At 44.2% G+C, this 22,194-nt stretch overlaps 1 protein-coding gene across 1 annotated transcript in view; it reads left to right on the top strand.

The window, feature by feature from the left end:
• The window catches only part of LOC147887306 (peroxisomal acyl-coenzyme A oxidase 1-like), a 114,916-nt gene that overhangs the window by 89,318 nt on the left and 3,404 nt on the right, over positions 1-22,194 (top strand). Inside the window, exons 9-12 of the mRNA XM_087394386.1 lie at positions 11,031-11,162; positions 11,311-11,431; positions 16,474-16,584; positions 17,993-18,062. Coding sequence (XP_087250512.1) covers positions 11,031-11,162; positions 11,311-11,431; positions 16,474-16,584; positions 17,993-18,062 — 434 coding nt within the window. The remainder of the gene's footprint in view (positions 1-11,030; positions 11,163-11,310; positions 11,432-16,473; positions 16,585-17,992; positions 18,063-22,194) is intronic.

Raw genomic sequence — 22,194 nt, 5'->3', positions numbered from 1 at the left:
ATAGCCTCCTCCAAAAGTTTTTATGCACCTCACGGAATAGAAAGCCAAAAGAAAAGAGTGATCTTTCTATTCCTGAGGGATTTCTATAGCCTCCTCCAAAAGTTTTTATGCACCTCACGGAAATCTGAAAACTATCCCAATGAGGAGCTCTGGAGGGCCTCCAACCTCTACTGCTAAGCTAAAATCTCCTGGCATTTTTGGACTGTGTAACGAAAGAAGGGGATGCTCTTCTCTCGGTGCCCTTCATCAATCCATTCCCACTCCTTGGGTCCCACTGCAAGAACCTAATGGGAGAACCACCATATAACCAGAGTCTCCAAGACCCAAGTACCCCCCATATGGGATCATGTGCTAACACAAATAAAAGAATTTATGTATCTCTCTTCTCCTAGCTCCAAATCCTATGATCTCGGAGTCATTGCAGAGCTTGCGGGATTCTCCATCCTCTTTTGGACTCCATAGTGAGGTGGGGTCACATGGCTCAGCATGCATGCACACTTTTGCGGAAATTAAGTTTTTATATAATGTTTCCCCCACTGGATGGCAAGGATGAGCTCATACTCGGCAGACATGAAAGATGAAATAGAACAAACACACCAACATTTACATGAGTTGCTACAAGCTGGCTGTACGTAACATCATAATATCACACATAACGTCTCACTTTGAATTTTTTGAGACGAAACCCGTTCACCTGTTTGATTGGTATCTGTTGGCCTTGCAAGCTCTCTCAAATCATACGTACCATTTGCATAAGCCTTGGTGATGATGAACGGGCCTTCCCACCTCACCAAGAACTTCTTATCCAACCGGTGGTCAAGTCTACTATCATATTTCATAACTAGATCCCCTTCTGCAAAATCTTTTGAGCTCACCATATTATCCACCCTGACTTTTACTGCTCTCTGAGACGCTTCATTGGCCATAAGCGCCTCTCATCTCTGCTCATCCAACCTCTCCAACATGGTTAACCTGGCTGCATATGTTTCTGTCTCATGCTCCACTGCTACTCTTAGGGTGGGCAACTCCAATTCAATTGGAAGGATTGCTTGTGTTCCATGCGACAAATGAAATGGAGTATAACCTGTAGCTACCTTGTGTGTGGTATGGTAAGCCCATAAGTCAAAGGGTTCACATCTTTCACTACTACCTTTGCTTCAACCCACTTAGTAACATAGTCAATAGCAGCCATGCAATATAATGCTTAGTAACATAGTCAGTAGCAGCCACACAATAGAATACTTCCCATGGCAGGAGCATGGGAGTGGTCCCACGAAATCCCATCCCCATTTTTCAAAAGGCCCCAATGCAAGAATAAGGTTGAGAGGACCCCTCTTCAGCTCCCTCTTGTCAAAAGCCTGACACGTGTGGCACATGGTACACCATTCGTGAATGTCCCTGTGCATATTAGGCCAAAAATACCCTGCTGCCAGCACCTTTCTAGCTCTACTCATACATTTTCATGACAAGCTTCCATTACCTATCGTGCTTCTGTGGCCCAAACCACTTTGCGTAAAATCCTATCTTTGCCCATTTTATACAGAGTATTTCCCAACAAAGTGTAGGGTCTAGACTCTAGCCTTGACCAACTTCTTGTGCTTACTCTTTGACATGTCTTCGTGGAACTTTCCTTCCTGCAGATAATCATATACATCCTGTACATCCTCCAATCTTGTCTCTAGGAGAATGGAACACAACTTTGCTCTCAATGCCTCTTGAGCTAATGCATCAGCCTGTGCATTATGTTGTGTTGTTATATGTACAAGTAACTTCACTCCCAAGTCTTTGCATAAATGCTTTGCCTCTTCCTGCAAGGGCTTGAGTGATTCATTTCGCACTTGCCATACAACTTGCATCTCGGATATAATCAAGACAGAATCCCCACATATGAACAACCCACAAATTCCCTTTTCTTTGCTGCACTTTAGACCATAAATCAGGGCTGCATACTCAGCCTCATTATTAGATTTCACGCAGCCAACTTCTTTCCCCTCTGCTGCAATTTCCTGCCCGTCAGGGCTGCACACACTTATCCCAATACTGGCCCTTCCTGTACTCCTAAAAAGCCCCATCAAAGTACAGGGTATACACTGACTCTGTCCCTTCCTGAGTCTGCTGTGTAGACTGCATTTCAATTTTCTCTTTTCCCTTTTTCTTCACTTGATCTTCCACTTCCTCTGCAACCTCTCATCCAGTGAATACATCAGCCAGGGTAGCAAGAGTAGAGTACCCTGTCATAAAAGTGAACTGAAACTCCTGCAGTTCAGCCAGCCACTTGACAAATCTTCTCGCCGGACCTGACTTCCTTTCCAAGTAAGGCATGATCACTAAATCTGTCAAAAAAACAAAGGGCTTGGGCAGCAAGATCTGAATTTATGGACTGCATACACCATGGACAACCCCTGTCTTTCTATGTCCGAATACCTCCTTTCTACATCCATCAAATGGAGGCTGGCATAATAGATGGGCCGCATAAAACCCTTCTCTCCCTTCTGTAGTAAGATTGTAGCCAGTGCGTCCTCTGTCACATTGGTGGTAACAAAGAAGATTTTCATCCAATCAGGAGGCATGAGTACCGGCCCTTCTCGAAGCATCTGTTTGACCTTTTTAAAGGCTTCTTGGGCCTGATCAGTCCATATAAATATAGCCTGTTTGTTTGCCAACTGATGTAAGGAATTTAGTTCCTGAGCCAACTCTTATTAAAACCTACCATAGTAGGTGACTCTCTGCACAAATGTTTTCAATTAGCGGGCTGTTTTTGGTGTAGGCATATCATCAATAGCAGATACGTTCTTGGATCCATCTAATCCCAACCTATGAAACCACATGTCCCAATTTCCTCCACAATATGACATTTAAGAGGATTAAGGTTGCCCTGGGCATCATCTATTCTCTGCAGTGCCAAATGGGGCTTTTCCAAATGATCCATTTTTAGAGCTGTAAATACCAAAATCATCTATAAAGACCCGTATGAACTTGCCCATGTAGGGCAAATACCTCATTCATAAACTTTTTGGAAGTACCAGGGGCGTTCACCAACCCAAATATCATAACTCTATATGCATAATTGCCCCATGTTGTCACAAAGGTAGTCTTCTTCTGGTCCATCCCCACAATCCCAATCTGGGAGTAACTAGAATAGCCATCACGTACAGTATACCTCTCGTGACTAGCTACCTGATCTTGTATCTCGTCTTGGAATGGGAGGGGATAACAATCTCTCTTTGTGCATGCATTCAAGGGACGCATGTCTACACAGATTCTCCATTTTCCACCGTTCTTTGATGTGACAACCACCGCTGACACCCATTCCGAATTTTCCACAGGATAAGTAAAACCAGCCCTGAGCAATCTATCAATTTCGAATTTTAAAGAAACCACTTGAATAACACCCAATCTTTTGAGCTTTTGCACTATTGGCTTAACATCCGGCTTCAATTTAATTTCATGCTGCACCAAGTTACCCTACACATCTGCTAGTAGTCTGTAACAAAGAGATGAGGGTCTCTGAGTCCTTTAGCTGTGGATTTAACATCCGTACATTTGCTGCCCTCTTTTCAGATCTACCCGCAGCATCTTCTTCTTCCTGTGGTTCTCTTACTGCTTCCACAGTTATGCCATATAGCTCAACGGTTAGAACCACTGGCCCCTCAGAGGTGGAACCCTCAGTACTTTTATCATATTCATCATATCCTCTGTAGGATGTATCCTCTGACTCCCTACCTTTTATCAATTCTTTCTTCCCATTTCCCAAGCTGTATTTTACTTTCTTGGTGTCATCATGCAAGATTAACGCCCTTGTGGCCCACTTTTGTACTGCACCAACTTGACACAGCCATGGTCTTCCCAATATGATTGGGTAGGCATTCTTACTTGGCTTTGCTGGAAGCATGTGGAAAGTACACAAGGCTGCAACATCATACACATCTACCCTGACGTAGTGATAGCTCCTGAAGATTTAGCTCTGAAGTTGTCTAACTTAATCTTATACGGGAAAGGATCATTGCTCTTCAAACTCACCTCACGCACAGTTTGCTCATTGATAACATTAATGGCAGCCCCACCATCAACATACACATTCTCAATAGGCATGCTGCATACCATTTATTGAAGCTGTCACGACAAGAATCTAATCATTTGGATCTATGCTTACATCCTTAGCATCCCTCTCTTCTCCCTTGATTTACGTGAGCTAGCTGCCGTTACAACTGCTATCTCAAGGCAGGGCTGGCTGCAAGCAATTGAGGAATAGTGGGATCGATGAGATCATAATCCTGCACTCCGTGGCCTCGCAGGAAATTTGCTAACCCCATCTTTCGTCTAGAGGACTTCTTCTTTCCTCTCATGCAGTCTTCCCCCATGGGCTTCATCAATGCCACTACTTATCTCATCTTCGTGTCCACGCTCTCCTGCAAATGCTTCTAACTCCTGAACCCCCTTCTCATGTGCTTCTTAACAAAGAGACTGGCTTGTCATTTTCCCTCTTCCCTGCCAACTGTGGGCAATCATATTTCGCATGCCCCTTCTCAGGGCACTCAAAGCAGATGATCTAGCTATGATCACGTGAAACCCTCGGTTCCATCCTAGGCACATTAACATGCGGAGCCTGCACCAAATGCAACTTCAACTCATTGAACTCAGCCATCATTCTCTCCATATTTTTCTCCAAATGGCTGTTACTAGTGGATGGCATAGCAGCTCCATTATTCAATGCAGAAGATGTGCCTGCTCCCATTGAAGTCAAAGGTATGGGCATAAATGGCCCTGCTTCCAACTTCTTCTTTCTTTTCTTTGGCCAGAGCCACCTGTAAAGCACTGGCATATTTGTGGGGTCTTTCCCTTGAACCTTCCGTCTTAGCTAGGGTTCTAAGCCTACCAGAAATCTATTCAGCTTCAATTCAGTGGTGGGCACAAGTTTAGGTCACCTCCTCCCGGCTCACCTGCAGCCCAGTCCATGGCCTCCTCATGCGTCTGCAGCCACGGCCCTTGCGACAGCTGCCTCATATTTGCTCCACACTGATTCAAAACGTACTTCAAAGCTCTTCACTGATTACCCCTCCAGCTGGCTTAACTGATCCACCTGAACCATCAAGACATTAGGAGACTCTTCTACCCCAAACCGTTTCTTTAAAGCACCAGTAACAGACCCCCAATCATTGTTTACTGCCTCTGGAAGTGTCCTATGGCAGGCTAATCCCATCCCTTCGAAGACGTCAGCCCACATAGCTTCTGGCTAGCAAACATGTGGCTATCTCTCACAAAATTTTTGACATGAGCCTAACATCCTCCCCCTCTCTGCCCTGGAAAATTGGTACCTCCTTTATCTTCACCACTTTGTCAAATCACACCTGCAAAAAAAGAAAAGAGCAGTCCCAAACTGTCCACACAGGCCGTTTTACAGAGGCCTCCCAATCAAGAAGAAAGACTTTACAGTGATCTCTCCACACAGGACCACACCCAGATGAACAGTCAACAGCCCTAAACTGCAGTTGGCATTAAAATTCTGTCCCAGACCCTCTAATTTCTCAGTCAAACTGACTGTACCAGCAAGCTGTACCCTGTCAGCAGTCAACTTGCTACTGGAAGGTCAAATTCAAACTCCCTAGAGGAGCACACCAGAAAAGCTAAACAAGCCGGATAGCATGTGCGTGGGGTCGTTGTGTGAAGATTTTTGAAAAACCCAAAATCATCTTGTACATGTGTACATGTGTGATGTGCAACTTGTGTGTGTGCTTGCTGGCATTCAGTCAGATCTTGTGTAAGCAGCTTTCGAGTACAGCATGGTGTCCAGAGTGTGACAGTGTTGATTGTGGTTGTCTTGTAAATCCATTGAGTCGGGATTGTGTTCATCATATGTGGATGGTCGGTGGGCAATTAGATGCTAAGTACTTATGGCATGCATTGGTGTGCCTAAGGTTGGAATGTGGGTAGAGGCCTTGGTCTAAGTTTTGTGGGAATCCTTGGGAGTGGTAAAAAGGCAGCATGAGGTGGCTAATCAAGGATGACGTGGCTGGGATTAAGAAAAGCATGCATGCATGTGGCTACGTGATAGAAAAGGCAAGCTTCTAGTCGACGAGCTGGCAGGTAGATGGAGATGACAGATTGCAAGAGAGTTCCAGAAGGGATCGTGGGCTCACAGAGAATGAGGAGGTGATAGAAAAGGCAAGCTTCTAGTCGACGAGCTGGCAAGTAGATGGAGATGACAGATTGCAAGAGAGTTCCAGAAGGGATCGTGGGCTCACAGAGAATGAGGAGGTGAGCTCAAAGGCAGGGGGGGGCGAGATGATGGGGGGGAGGAGAGTTTTGGGTCTGTGGATAGCTGTTGCGGTCATCTAGTGGACTAGGGTTGAGAGATCTCAAGCTTGACGTTGCCTCGCCAGAATTGCGGTTGACACCTCTCCTCGATTTCTGTTTTGATTTCTATAAGGAAGGAGACCTACGTATGGAGATGTGCGTGTGTGCATATGTGCAGTAGCACAGTAGCATTTGGGAATTTGGATCTGCCGTGGTCTTGAGTGCAAGAGAGCTGATGTGCAACGAAGCACCTCATTGGCGTGGCTCTTCCGGGTGATTGGATCTTCCTAAATTTCAGATGCGTATGCAGCGGCGGGGGGAGGGTGAACGCTACTATATGCTATGAGAGCTTGGGCAATAGAAGGGTGAACTCTATGATATAGAGGAGAAGCTGCAAGGCTGCAATTACTGTGTGAAGGCAGAGAAAGTCTATGCATTGTGAGAGACGACTGTGCAAGCTTGGGTGACATGAGGTTGTGATCATTACATGAAGACCAATACCAGGTGATGGGAGTGCTGCAGTAGAGGATCTAAGCTACAGACTGTAGGGGCGGCATCATTACTATGGAAAGTTTTGAGAACATTGGGTGGTGGAAGGCCGTGACCTCCGTGAGGAGGAGAGGGACCTTTGGCTAGGCGGTTGCTTGATTGTAGCTGTAGAGACCTTGACTGTGGGAAGCACTATCTAAAAGGTTGGCCTGTTGGTTGAGGCGATAACAAGATGAAGGAAATGGCGATCTGCATTCATGGAGTTTTGCTATGTAATACGTATGTAAACTTGTGTGATTGTGAGGCAATAGCTCTGCATAGTGATGAGGTGTTTGAAGCTCACATTTGGAACCTGTCTTGAAAGGAAAGAAGAAAAACCTAAGGAAGAAGCTGACAGTTTGTTGGCTGAACTTACTGAACCAATCGCGTGGCCGTTCATTCCTTTTGATCATTGAAGAATGCTCACTTATGTTGGGATACTTTCCGAGCAGAAATAGAGTGCTTGGCTGACCATAAATGACTTGGCTGAGAGTGTTGAAATGCATTTGATGAGTATATGGAGACAAACTACAGGTGCAATGATGATGGCAAACTGAAGACCTGAGGCTTCTATGTTGAGCACTTTTTTATTATCTTGGGATCCTTATGTCTAGGGTTTTTTTGTGTCTTAATGGCTGGTTTAGGATGGCTGATTACAGCTTACATGTTGGGAATGATGACTTACATGTAAATGTCTGATGTTTTCTTGTGTTGGTCATATGCTCTGGGTGCCGGTGTAAAAACATTCATCAGAAGCCCACACAGCTATTGATCCTTCAGAGATCTTGAGCTTTAGAATCTACGCAGGGTCAATATGTTGAAATGTATTTGTCAATTGAGTTTGGTCCAGAGGTAGAGAGTTTCTCATATGAAGGCTTTAATGCAGAAATAGTGTTGTCAGTGGAACATGAATCTTATTGGTCAGTTATACTGAGTTAGATGATGAAGAATGGGAAGGAGTAGCTATTCCCCAAGATATCCCTGAAAGCATAATGCATATTGAATTCTATGAAGTGGGAGATGCCTAGTGACTGTAAGAGTGGCATGCTGTGTGTATAAAGATCTTGTGTTGATACTTCTAGTGTAGTTTTTTTTTTTTGGGCAAAAAAGATACTTCTATTAAGTAAGAAAGAAACTTGCTAGAGCAAGCTCTGAGAGAAAATACAACATCATGAAATCATGAGGATAAAAAAAACCCACCAAGGTTGAGGCTGAAAGTGCCACCTCAACCCTGTAGGAGTCTCAGAGAAGAAAGGAGAATCCTTCCATTCCCTGAAGAAAGAAGCTCTCCTAGCTGAGGCTGCACGGGAGTCTCCCTGTATACTCATCCATACGGCCATCAAAGTATGTATGGTGCCTGTCCAGATACTAGCCAAAGTGTGTGAGGGATGAACGTGAGTACCCTCCATAGCCTCTGTGCATCTGGCTCTCCAGATATGCCAGGATGCTATGCTCGCTAAAATCTCCCAAGAAGTATCCACAGAGGCATGTACATCTGTAAAAGGAAGGTGTGGTACCACATCCAACGAACAGGACTCAATACTAGTAAATGTGTAAAAGGGCTGAACCTGGGATCCGTCCAATTTCTTTGTACATCTAGCTCGCTAGATATGCCACGCTGCAATACTTGCCAGTATCACCTATCAGGATTGCAGGTTTCATGGAGTGGGGCACGAACTCACAGTGGTAACTTGACCCCGATCCTCTTCTCCTTGCACTGGGATCTTGGAGACTTTGGTTTTACAATGGTTTCCCTATTAGGTTTCTGCAGTGGGACCCAGGGGAGTGGGAATGGATTGATGAGGGACACCGAGAGAAGAGCATCTCCTTTTTCGTTATACAGTCAGAAATGCCCGGAGATTTCTGCTCAGCAGTAGAGGTTGAAGGCCCTCCAGAACCCCTCATTGGGATAGTTTTCAGATTTTTGCAGCTGTGCGGAAAAACTTTTGGCATAGGCTCTGGAAATCCCTCAGGAATAGAAAGATCACTCTTTTCTTTTGGCTTTCTATTCATGGAGGGATTGCAGTGAGCCTGTAGAGATCTAGGTTCGGGGCTGATCCTACTTGTCCTCGTTGCCACATAGCGGTTGAGTCAGTACAACATTGCCTTTGGGAGTGCAGACAGGCGAGGACGATCTGGAAAGGTGTTGCTAGGATTTTCAACATCTTTTATACAACACCTTTCTATATGACCTGGGGTTCAGTAGAATGGTTCTCTCTTACTAGCCCTCAGGTGTTCTTCGAGGGACATGATCCAGATCTAGCTCTCATTGTACGGTGACACTCAGTGGAGTCTTGTTCCCTCCAAGATGTTCCCTTCACTCCTTTCAAAGCTGCTCATGCCTCAGTAGACACATCATGGGAGATTCTGGCTAGCATTGCAGCTTGGCATATTTGGAGAGCCAGGTATACAGAGGCGATGGAGGGTACCCAAGTTCACCCCTCTTAGGCTATGGCCAGTATTTGGACCGGCACAGTATACACTCTGATGGCTATCTGGGCGAGCATGCAAGGATCCTCTAGAGCAGCCACTGCCGGGAGAGTTACTTTTTTCAGAGTTTGGAGAGGATCTCCTTTCTTCTCTGAGTCTCCCTCAGGGTTGAGGTGGCATTTTCAGCCTCCGCCTAGGGTTTTTTATTAGCTCCTTTTGAGCTTTTTATCTTCCTCATGCATAGCATGATGTATTCCCGCATTTGAGCTTGCTCTCGCGGTTCTCATTTATACTTAATGAAGTAATTTTCTTGAAAAAAAAAGAAGTGTCCACAAAGGAATGCACCCGCCTTGGGTTTTTTATTAGCTCCTTTTGAGCTTTTTATCTTCCTCATGCATAGCATGATGTATTCCCGCATTTGAGCTTGCTCTCGCGGTTCTCATTTATACTTAATGAAGTAATTTTCTTGAAAAAAAAAGAAGTGTCCACAAAGGAATGCACTGCTCTAAATGGTGAAGCAGGAAGATCACCTAGAGAGGATAACTCCATAAGTGGCAACGAACCGATAAAGCCCATGAAGAGTCATGTCTCTCATAAAAGACTTGAGGCCTTGAAAGAGAGAGCCATGCAATGGAGCCCCACATCATGAAGAAGGGGGAACAAAAAAAAGTACTAAGGATCCTGGCTATCCGCCTCCAAATAATCCTCCCTGTATGTAGTCTCATAAACAATCCTGAACTGACTCCGTAGCAAAAGAGCAACGAGGACAAGTAGGGTCAGCCCCGAACTTGGATCTCCACAGGTTCACTGCAATCCCACCATGAATAGAAAGACAAGAAAAGATTGACTTTTTTATTCCCGAGGGATTTTCAGAGTCTCTTCCAAAAGTTATTTTGTATGTCAGCAGAAATCTCAAACCCCTCCCGATGGGGAACTCTGGATGTGGCCTCCAACCTCTACACCATTTCATTGCGGCCTTGCTCAAGATCAAGCTATGGCCCTCCTTAAGGAAAGGTTGACTTCTCCTCCAGGTCTAAGCTTTCCTCCCTTCAACACAAGTCCTCGAGATCTTATGGAGTCTTAAAACGTTCCGTTAACCAAATGTTAGCTTCTCCAAGGAAGAAGGAAATATGGGGAGATATGCATGCTCAAACTCGACCCTTTTGGGGACACATGCTATGCAACTCAGTTTCACTGCCCTCACTCAGCCACTCCCATCTCTCCCTCCACCTTCATCTTATCCATCCCTTTGCTACCCGCTCCCTCTCTGCCCCCTTCCACATCAAGTCACCCCCTCCTACTTCTTGTTGGCCACACCTCTGCCCATCCTTGCTGTTCACTTCATCCACTCCTTGGGCTCTCCGGGATGCCCACACCTGCTGCCCTTCACTTCATCCACTCCTTGGGCTCTCCCGGCGGCTGCCCACACCTGCTGCCCATTCCCACCCTTCACTTCGCCCACTACTTGGTCCCATCCTGCTGGACACCCCCTCCCTTCCTTTCGCCCACTCCTTGGACTCTTGATGTTGTCCCCCTTCCTTCCATTTCACCTCCAATCCTGACCTATCCCTCATTTTACCCATGCCTTGGGCTCTCTTGGCTGTCAAATCCTGCTGCCCACTCCTTTTTCATTTCACCTCCATTATTGTATTCATTTTCTGGGAAAAACAAATAAGGAATGAGATTTATGGTTGGCGGATAAAGAATTCTACATAAATAAATGCTTAATAGTACCAATCATGCATGCTGATAGCAATCTAAGTACAACTTGTTTGCAGGTTGGAATAGAGGAATGCAGGAAATTGTGTGGTGGACATGGTTACTTGTGTTCAAGTGGCCTACCTGAACTGTACGCAGCCTATTTAGCTTCTTGCACATATGAGGGTGAAAATACTGTTATGTTTCTTGAGGTATCCCAACTTGAGGATGATTTTAAATTTTATTCGGAAAGATTGTTTTATATTCCTAGTTTATAGAATCCCGCATAAGTTGCATGACTACAACTGTCCTCTATTTTTTATTTTTTTGTTAAGCTGATAAGGTTTTTCAATCATACAGGTCGGAAGATTCTTGTTGAAAACATTCTTAAGCTTACAAAGTGGAGTCATACCTACAGGCACAACAACGTATCTAAGGCAGTTGAATATCTTAACTTCACGGAACTGTGATGTAACAGAAGGTGGGTCTAAAAAGCTTCAAAGATGTTAGCTTGTGGATGGTTTAATAGTGATTATCAACTTTATACCCCACATGAATAGCTGTTTGGAGAGAAATGAATTTTTCTTTTCGAAGAAAAAACTTCCATTAAATATGAAAGAAACTCCAAGAGCAAGCTCAAAGGAGAATTACATCATGCAAGGCATGAGAAGAAACACCCAAGTAGGACAAAGTTCAAGCTTCTGTAGAGGACTTGACAAGAATGGGGGAGGCACTCCATCCTGACAAAAATAGTCCTCCTGGTAGAGGCTGCCCGGGAAGGCCCTTGCATGCTCTCCCAAATGGCCACCAAGGCGTGTACAGTTTCTGTCCAAATACTTGCCAGTGTGTATGCAGGATGGACTTGGAACCATCCAAGGCCTCTGTGCATCTGGATCAAATATGCCACGTTGATATGCTCACTGGAATCTCCCATGAAGCATCCACAATGACGTGTGAAGGGCTACTGTCACATCCCAATCCACCCTGCAAATGAGAAACCCAAAGCTGTAACACATTCTCTGGAAGGCCCTCCTCTGCATACAATGCATCTGGAATCTTGATACTAGCAAAGCGGCGTCTCAAATAAGTCTCATAAATCACCATCAGAAATGATCTGAAGTGAGAAGTCCTAGTGCAATGCATACCGAACCACCTTCGTCTAGTGCCCAATCATCAACATAGAATGTCTATCCATGTATGGATGGGCATTTGTGACCTATTTGACCAAGAGAACATGAGAGGATGTGGCAAAGTGTGAAAATCATCATCGATCCAAGTATCTCAGCCACTATACTGAAAGAGAAAGGCATCCCAAGCTGCTCTCTCTAGTGAATGGAGTCACCTTCTCTCCCTCCTTTATTGTTTGAAGGTAACTCCACCATATTAAAGTTACCTCTAATAATCCATGAATCTGCAATGGGAGTCCAAGAGAGAAGTTTTTTCGTGAAAAGGACACGGTCCCTTATGTTATTGAGGGCATAAATGTTGAGAAGACCAAGCTTACCATTGTGCTCTAGAGGTTATAATGAAACCATGGCAAACCACGAGAGCAAGAAAGGAATCTAACACTGAAATGTATGTTCCCCCTTGGTGCCCAAAGTCAGAGACCAAAAAGTAGGGCCCAAAGCCGGAGACCAAATAGTAGGGCCTAAAAGCGGTTTACCTAACTTTGGGCAGTCTCTGGCATCCAATTTGTGTTCTTGAATAAAAAGAATATCAATGGATCCCCCAATTTCACATGGACTAAGCTGATTTCGAATCAGCTGCCTATGGGGGCGATGGGTACATCACCAAGGCCCTGTATGTTCCAGTTTACAATACTCATCGGCGGGAGGAGCTAGGAAGCAACAGCCTTCCCACATGGTGGCGGAAACTACTCTCTCTTGAGTCGAAGATCTCCTAGAGTAATGAAGAGGAGGAAAATCCACAAGGGAAAGAGCTCCCACTGTGGAAGGAGACATCCTATCAATTGGAATACCAAGGACAGCGTCCCCAAAAGTAGAGGGTACAAGCTCAGTGTTTCCAAGATCAGCCAGGGGAGAAAAAGAGTCTCTTTGAGCCAAGGACGGCGTTGGGGTGCCTAAAATCCCAGCATGTACAAATGAAGAGGATGCAAGAGCCACACCCTTCCCTTGATCAGTAAAGGGAGACTAAGGAGCTGAGGTGAAAGGGGGCTGCTCGGACAAAGGATGAGCTTCTGGAAGAGGGTGTGAAGGAGCTACATCAATGCCCCATGCAAGACTGGGGATGGGGAATCGTGAATAGGCTCATGAGAATCACTAGCCACTACCTAACTAGGATGTCGCTAGCCCCCAATGGTGGGGGGCCCAAGGTATGAGAAGCAACTTCTGGATCTCTAGGTGAGGGAGGAGCAACAACTCTAACTGTCACCAACATGGGGCTGGCGGTATGGGGCGAGCAGCCGGATCAACAGGTGGGGGACGTTGATGAGAGAAACCAGAGGACCATAAGTGACTTTTATGGTAGGCCTCTAACACACAACATATATCAAACACTAGAAAAGGGTCGGCAACTGATATATTTCATCAGCACACCTTGCAGCGATCATGACTCTTACAACCCCCACTGCTTTTGCAAACAAGAACAATAATCAAAAGAGACTCGCATATACAAGAAAGACCTTGATATGGCACAAAGTAGGAGCACCACCTTTCTCCCAAACCCAGGACACTTACAAACTTCCTCTACTCCTTCAAAACAACTACTTTCTGACGCCTTCACAACAAAAACAAGTCACCTATCGTGTTCTGAGTTTTTGACCCTCTTTGACCCTGACTTCTTCTAGAGAGGTGTAGATCTTGATCTCAGCTGGGGAAAAAAAAACTAAAGCTCCCAAATCCGAGCTACATGTCAAAAGTTATTGCAAAAATAGTGATTTCTGTTTTTTGTGGGGAGGTGCGACTACTTTTCTTAGCTGCATGCTCTTTACCCACGCCTCATTGGCCTATCTACCATTAGTTCTACAATCAACAATCACTTTCTATTATCATGCAAATGTACATCTAGTCCTAGCATGCAAAACATGACCTAATATGTACAATAGTATCAGTTTATCAGTTCCGCCTAGGTTCTACCACTGGCAGTTCAAAATCAGGGTCTTGAAATCTGCCCATCATTTTGCCCATCCCAGCTACAGACATTCGTATCCAGCAGTCTCCTTTTGCTTTGCCTTGTTATCCTCTTGGATGAAATGGAAACAAGCCAATACATCTCTTCCATTGCTCACCACATATAAGCAAACCACCTGGATCAAAAACCATATTATCCCTACAAATCACAATTGAATCCATCTCTTCCCTCTATCATCCAGCGGCCACACAGTCCAAGCATCTCTGCACACCAAAGTGTCATCATCAGATAAAGCATCCGAAGACAAGCTATCATGCCATACATCTTCTAAGGTGTCCCAATCTATTATCTTGTCAAAGTCCTATACCACATAGGGATCCACCCACACATAGACATTCGAGTGCGTCACAACATCAACTTGTTACAATTTCATAGATGTAGAAACGAGAAAGCACCATCAAATACTCCATCGCATACCCTGCAACACTACTTCCCTCTCCATGATAAGTGCATCTAGAAACTCTTCTACATGTACCTGTGTGATCACCTCCTCATGCAAAGACCCCTTCAAAAGATCCTGAGCTACAGCTTTAGAAGACAGTACTTCTCCTCTATTTCATGAGAAAGTAAACTTTTGTCCATTAACAAATAGGCGAAAGAATCTGTATCTGATGCAGGAAAATAAAATTCCTTCTCTTTGCTCTTGGGGTTTTTTCATACTTAATATAAGTCTTTCATTGAAAAAGAAAACAAGGCCACCCATGGAAAATACTTCTATTCAGTATGAAAAAAAACCGTGAGAGCAAGTTCAAAGCAAAATACAACATGCATTGCATGAAATAAGGCCTCAAGATGGCAAAAACACTCCCCTCAAAATGAGGTAGAAAAAATTCAAGGCTGAGGCTCAAAATGCCCCTGCAACCCTGTAGAGGACTCCGAGAAGAAAGGGGAGCCTCTCTATTCCCTAAGGTCATCTTGATTCAAAGAGGAGTCCCTCAAATCTTTATGTGGAACGTAGTACCAAGTACCATGTCTAAGCCTCATTCTCCATCTCTAGATTCAGCCCGGGAGATCCATAGCCAGCCTAACATATGTGGCAATCTGGATACACAAAGGCTCAAACCACTTAGTCAATTTTACATAACATTGCAAGACATCGTTCACACCTTCATGAGGAATCATGACCACCTAGGGCAGGATTTAGGGTTCCTCTGGTGTGTCTGTGGCCAAAGGGCATCCTTTATGAAGGAGTGGAACCATGTTTATTTTTTCACATAAACTGCCACGGGTCCTTCGTGGTAATTTTCCAATCTTTGGATTGGTTACCATACCTCATTTCTCTTCTGCATGATTCTGTAAGAGGTTCTTGAGGAGACATGGTAGCTAGCTAGGAACGAAATGGAAATAGTTGTGATTCTGCTTCCAAATCCAGATAAAAGCGTCATATCGTCCGCAGGTCACAGAGAGAGCAACAGAAACAGCACCACTCTAGGATGTCTTTGTAGCTGAAGGAAGGAGAAGAGCCCACCAAGGAAAGGGAAGAGAGGTGGTAGAAGCTCAAGTTGGAGAAGACAACGTCGGAGGATAATCCCAATGTTGATGAAGCCTTCAATGGAGAAGAGGAGGGGAGCTCCTCCAAGAGAAGAGAGGGCAGCTTCTCTTTTTGGCACCTCATGGAGAAGCAAGGAGGAAGGGAAGGGCTAGGAAGGAAGGCTCTGATACCATATGAAGAGACATGGTAGCTAGCTAGGAACGGAATGGAAATATGGAAAGCATAATGAAAAGCAAAATGGAAAGGAAGGAAAGTACAAGTGCAAGGCAATAACCAAAATACTCTCAATATATTGATAGCTTGATGTTGACTGATATTTTAGATAATAGACAAGTACAACAATATATAGTGTGGCACTAGACTCTAGAAAGTCACAATGTCTATGGGATATCTCCCAATATGACACGTGGCATGTCTAGGACTCACTAGACTATAAAACCACTAGTACACTCATTTTTTACTCACTTTGGCTTCATATTCCAACAGTTCTCATAGGAGTTTTGTTGGAATATGAAGCGAAAGTGAGTCTAAAATGAGTGTTCTAGGTGGTCTAGGTGTGGTTCTAGTGGCACACTATATAGTGTTGTACTTGTCTTTTGTCTATTACATCAGTCAACATCAAGCTCTTTGGTATCATGTGAGTACTTGTCTATTGCTTTCATTTTCTTTCCATTTCATTTCCATTATGCTTGTTATCATTCCTTTCCATTCCTAGTGTTAGCTTGCTTCTCTCCCTACCACTATGATCTTTCAGTTTATCTTGGCGTCTCCTTTTTGCTCATACTAACAGTTCTCTCTTTTGAAAAAATAAATAATAAAAATAATAATAATCAAATCCTAACACCATTAATTCTTTTGAGTTGTTGATGTATGTTTTTCAGGTATAAATTTTCTGAATGAGGTCGTACTTTTGGATGCTTTTGAAGCAAGGTCAGCTCGACTCATCAGCGAATGTGCAAAGAAAGTACTGAGATTGCCTGATTTTCAGGCTGGTAATCTGTGATGGCACTCCCCCCCTCCACCCCACCTCCCCTCCCCTTCACCCTCCCCTCCCCTTCACCAAAAACAGAAGCCATGAATTTTTTTCTTCCGCTGAGACATAAAGCACTTCACATTTAAAGCACACACTATGAAAATGATGAATTTGTACAAAGCTGTTACAATGGCTCATCACTAATACAAGGCCCAATGAAGCCATTGACTTGTGGAAATTCACTAGCCAACTGCCTTCTAGAAAGCTAGGAGGCTAAATAGAAAATGCATTCTTTCCTTGTACAGAGATTTAGGCATAATTAAGGCATCCTCTGTCAAAGGAAAGCTGCACAGTTTTCTTCCTTCCAAAAAAACCATGAGCCATGCTTTCAGGTAGTTCGTCACCTGCCAATTAGACATAAGTTGGCAGTTGGCAAGATTGAAAACCCACGTCAAAGACCTCCCAGCATGATGCCAGCAGAATAAAACTGCCTTCAGTATCAATCAAATGCTTGACAGAGTTCATAACCAGCTACAAGCCTGCATGAAACAAATAATAGGAAATGTCATGCAAAAGCATGTGTCACTTAGGGAAACTAAATTTTTGTGAATAGTTGGACATCTCCAAAGCCATTTCCATCATCAGGCATCAAACATATACTCCAGCTCATTGGTGACTAATAATCCCTTTCTGTTCTGCTAATCATCGCTATAAGAGGAATAATTGATCCTTGAAACATCTGGCCTGCCATAACCTCTGAAACGGATACTGACTTGAACGACCTCACAAGCTTTTCTCATGAAAAAACCTTGCTGCAGTTAGAGAGTCTCCATCCTTAGCCTCATTAAATCTTCAGCAATATCATGTGAAAGGTCTGCAGTAAATGGTAAGATCAACATGCAAAACATTCCACTGGGTAGAGCAACAGTTATCTCCCTCAACTTAATTATTTTGCCTTAAAATTATGTGAAAACCTTTCAAAGTATGTGAAGTAAAATAAATACTTTTGAGAGTTTGTGTGGCAATGCAAAGAATCACACCTCCCACATTCTTAGTATCAAAATTAAACCCTAATAAGATATTTATGGGATCCTCCATGACAGTCCTCCCTGTAGCGTCCCTAGCGTCAATCAGGAATCTGACCCTGTGTGAAGTATGGACTTTTAGTACTGTTGTAGGAGCTGTGCACTTATCTCTTTCAATCAATGAAAGGTTCTATATTCCTATCAATAGCACCTCCATAATGAGTGAGTCTTCTTTCTGTCTTTAGATATGAAGGAGTAGCAAGGTATCGGTGTGCAAATTTACTTTCTGTAAGAGCAGTGAGATAGAGGAATAAAAATCTACCTACTGACATATTATTAGAACCACACCATTGACCTTTATTTAGGTATTGACAATAACTCGTTGCTTTTTTTTTTGGGTAGGTCTTGATGAATTTGCAGCAGACGTAGTGGAGGTGGCACGGGCACATTGTCAGCTGATTGTGCTTTCAAAGTGAGCCTCTTGATCCGTGAATTCCCAATGATTCAAATTAAAGTTCTGTTTTGGAAACCTGGTTAATGCTGATGGGCACAAAAACTTTATAGTGAATGGACCTTGCATCTTGAGTAGTGATATAGTGTTATGTAAACCTTACATCTTGAGTAAACGATGTATTAGATGAGGTAGGCTTAAGTGATAGAATGCCATAAATGATTTCCTAATCCAAGTGGACAATTAAGTCAAGATAAATCGAATGGTGCTGTCAAGTCTGTCATAGGGAAATTTGGTACTAATGTGAGTAGAAAATAGGGCTAGATGCAACCAGGAAATCATTTGAGTCCTCCACATGATAGGAAACTGCAACTTACAGAGCTAGTTGAGGACCTCACCATTAAGGATGGATATAGGAAAGATTCCTCTTTAAGAATGACTAAACATAAGGAGACTTAGTATCTGCTAAAGTTTGATGACAAGTTTCACAGAGGCTAGTTAAGCACCAGGTTTGTCAAAGCAGAGAGAATCTCCATCTTGCAAATAGGACCCACCATTATAGATCATGCATTTGACCCCTGTTTCCTAGAGTCATCAACAAGAACATGGAGATAATAAAAAAGAGAGTTGTGTTTTCATATAAAAAGGGGAAGATAGCTTGTACAATTAAAGGCCACATGCCCTGGATCCATTCTACTGGGAAGTGTGTATATGCAGGTTAGCAGAAACCATCTAAAGGGTTACTAACTCGTTATTTCAAGAGGATATTGATAGAGATCCTCATACTTCTCAAGAGGATTTTATTCTTTGGGAAGGCTGGTAAGGCTGAGGTTGCCTAATGTGTGATGTCCTATGAACCACGGTCCACTAGTGACCTACTGTGTATTCTTTTGGAAGGCCGTAAGTCTTAGATTGCCTAGTGTATGATGCCTACGGACCACTCTTCACGTACCCTTCAGCCGCTTCCCCCCTCCCCTTTGTCGCCCAGCCCCTTGGTGAGGGGGGGCATGTTGAGGCTGTACAGCAGTAGGGGAGGGGGGGATTTAAGTGGGGCCTATTGAGGCTATACGGCAGTAGGGAGAGAGTGACTTTGAGATAAAGAGGGGGGGCACCTGGGCAGGCTGTATGGGAACAGAAGCAAGGGGGGGAATGGGAGAGGAGGGGCCTGTTATGGCAGCAGGGAAGGGGGTGTTTAGAGAAAGGGAGGGAGTGGGGGTGATGTGGGGTACGGCAGCAAGGGGGAGATAGGAGAGGGTCAGGGGGGCTTGTTGATGCTGTATGAGTTTCAGATAAAAGGAGGGGAGGAGCTGTGGCTGCAGTGTAGAGAAGAGGGGTAAAAGGGAAAATGGGTTTGTAGAGAACTGGAGGGTTGGAGAGTAAGTGAGGGGGTATGTGCTTGTAAAGGGATCGGAGAGTGAATGGTCACGAGAAAGAGAGAGGTTTGTAAAACTATTAGAGCGAATAAAAGTTGAGATGAGAGCGAGCAAAGTTGATCATAGAGAGGGAATGGAGCACAGAGATAGGGAGAAGAGATGAAGAGAGACAGAAGCTTACTGAGAGAATGGGAGAGGAGGGAGGTCAAAGGATGTCTATTGACCAAAAGCCTTCTCTTGCTCCATCGAGCTTGGGTGACACTAACCTCCTTGTTCCACCGAAGCTGAGGTGACACCAAACCTCACTTTTCCACTGAACCTGATGTGACACCAAGCCTCCTTGTTGCCTTTGAAAGCTAAGGTGACACTAAGCCTTCTTGTTTCACTGACTTGTGATGAAAGGTTATTTGTCACATATTTTTTACCAGAGCCACATTGGCAATTGTTGTGACAAAAAACACAGTTGTCACACGTTCTTAACCAAATTCTCTATTGTCCTTCATAAATCAAAGCATCTGTTGTCACATGTATGTGACCAAAACCTTTTGTCATCTATGTCACATTTTTGTGTGGCCGAAACTATCTTTGACGAAATGCGTGACCAAGGTTTTCATGCTTCCCATGTGGACAATGTTTTGATGTACTCTGTCCAAGGACCCCTTTTTCCTATGCCTCCAAGGTGACAAGGCATAGTGTTGTCGATCCTATTACTCATAGTGGCCGAATACCATGGTGTTAGATAGAGTGATCACATGTTACGTCATCACTTATTATTGTTTAGAGTCACATGCTATAACTAATTTTCTCGTAAAGCGACTAAGGTCCCGGTATCACATGAATGCACAACGTAACTATTACTCAAAATTCACGGGTGATGACACTCAATTGTTCCTCCCAGCCAACCTTTGTGATAGCAAGCTCACGTATGCACATCTCTCACGTTTTTTCCACCCTGCATGCTGTACACAAAGCCCATAAGTCCCTAGATGATTCCACATGCCACATGTCACAATTCTAGGGTCAACCCTTGGTGCGCCATTTACACCTCTCTTGGAGTACCATTAGATTCTATTTGCCCCTTGGCAATTACATCATTTGATGCCCCTAGACCCCTAAATCCTAAACCCTTTTAAAATTTATATGGTGTTAGCATGTCTTGCGGATACTTGGATCAAACGATAAGTATTAGTGGACATGCTTTGAAAACATGGAGACATTATTTGTATGGTTTAGAGTTCTATGTTGATGTTGATCATGGTACTGTGAAACTTTAATGGCTATGTTTGACACTATGGATCTAGGTAATCCATGCAGACGAAATATATGTTTAGTAAACAAATCCGCTACTTGCGCGGTACTAACAAACTCTCTAGTTGGAATGAAGTGAGTCATCTTGGTAAGACGATCAACCACTACAAGGCCATAGAGGTGTCGGACGTTGTGTTTCTGGCGGCGATATTTGCTTCGATTCGTTGTGCGATTTGTATGGCATCATGAAATGTATGCGGACCTTGGTCCATCGTCGTCTTGCAGTGTCGTTGGTAGAGTCGAGGCCACAAGAAGAAAATCTTCATCTCCTTGGTCATGTTTGGTTCTTCTCTATATTCAACTTGTTTAAGGATTGAGTACACAACCAAGGAAAAGAAGATTGCTGTGTCGGCCTCCACTAGCCGGTTGCTTCGTGGACGCTGATTTGGTGGTGGGAAGGAGTCGTTAGGAGGCGGACTCTTGGAGTTGTGGAGGTGCGGCCACGGCATGCCAACAGCACAGTGCACCACTGAGCAATGGCAGATAGAGTGAGGCTGATGATGGATAGCACACTTAATGTGCGCCGTCTATCGGTGCCCGCCCACGTCCAACCCATGGCCCAAATACATTCAATGCGCCAGACCTCATTCCCGCTCATTGCTCAATCCCCATACAAGTCGCATGCAACACCAAACCGCCCTGCACCAGATGGGAAAATGACTAGCTACTCGAGCATTTCGAGGTTTCAGCCTGTTGCTGCAACCAATAGTATTGCAAGTTTTTTTGTGATTTAGGCATGTTGCACATTTTTTGTCAGACATGGTCAAGGAGGACAAAATAATTGCTCGTAAATTACCACAAATGCTCAAGGATGCTCCTCCAAGAAGGCAGGCAAGAAGCTCTAAGAGCACGCTCCCCTTGACCATGGCCAGTTGCTGGTTTTTTGGTTATTCACCTTTAGAGGCGATATGGTGCAGCCACTCACGCCTCCGAAGTGGGACTTGCATGACTTTAAGCACCTTCTTTTATATCAGGCTACCACACATGTCTAAGACATTTTTCAAGAGTGCCAAGCCAATCAAATGGTTGCAAGTACATCCTCTTTGTGATTTACTCAAGCTTCAAAGTGCTTAGGAGGTCTAGGGCATTGGCAACTACTACCTTTACTATCCAAAGATATTAGCACAACTGGTTGCCCACAGTTTTTGCTTGTGTCCACCAGCTCTTAGGGCCTATGCACACGGTGTGACCCTCAAGCTCAACGTCATTCAAACTCGCATGAACTAAGTGGTAGGCATTTCCAAACTCTAACAATGCTCTGAGTGAGCCGCTCTGAGTGAGCCGCAGAGTGTGTACACACCAGTACCCAACGATGTAGAGAGCCTTGTCAAGCCTTAGTTGGCTTTTACTGATTAGTGCCTGAATTTGTGTGTCAAGATTTTAGGCTTTTGGGAGTTTGTGCAAAGGGAGTTGATTAGCTGACGCTCTAGGGGCGCATTGGTGCTCAAAATGGCACCTTCAAAAATGGTCTC

The sequence above is a fragment of the Dipteris shenzhenensis genome, chromosome 23 (genome assembly GCF_047967505.1).
Source record: "Dipteris shenzhenensis isolate YYH24624 ecotype China chromosome 23, Dip_SZ_1.0, whole genome shotgun sequence".
Taxonomy (NCBI): domain Eukaryota; kingdom Viridiplantae; phylum Streptophyta; class Polypodiopsida; order Gleicheniales; family Dipteridaceae; genus Dipteris; species Dipteris shenzhenensis.
Note: the sequence above shows the minus strand (reverse complement) of the source record. Positions and strands in the feature narration are given on the sequence as shown.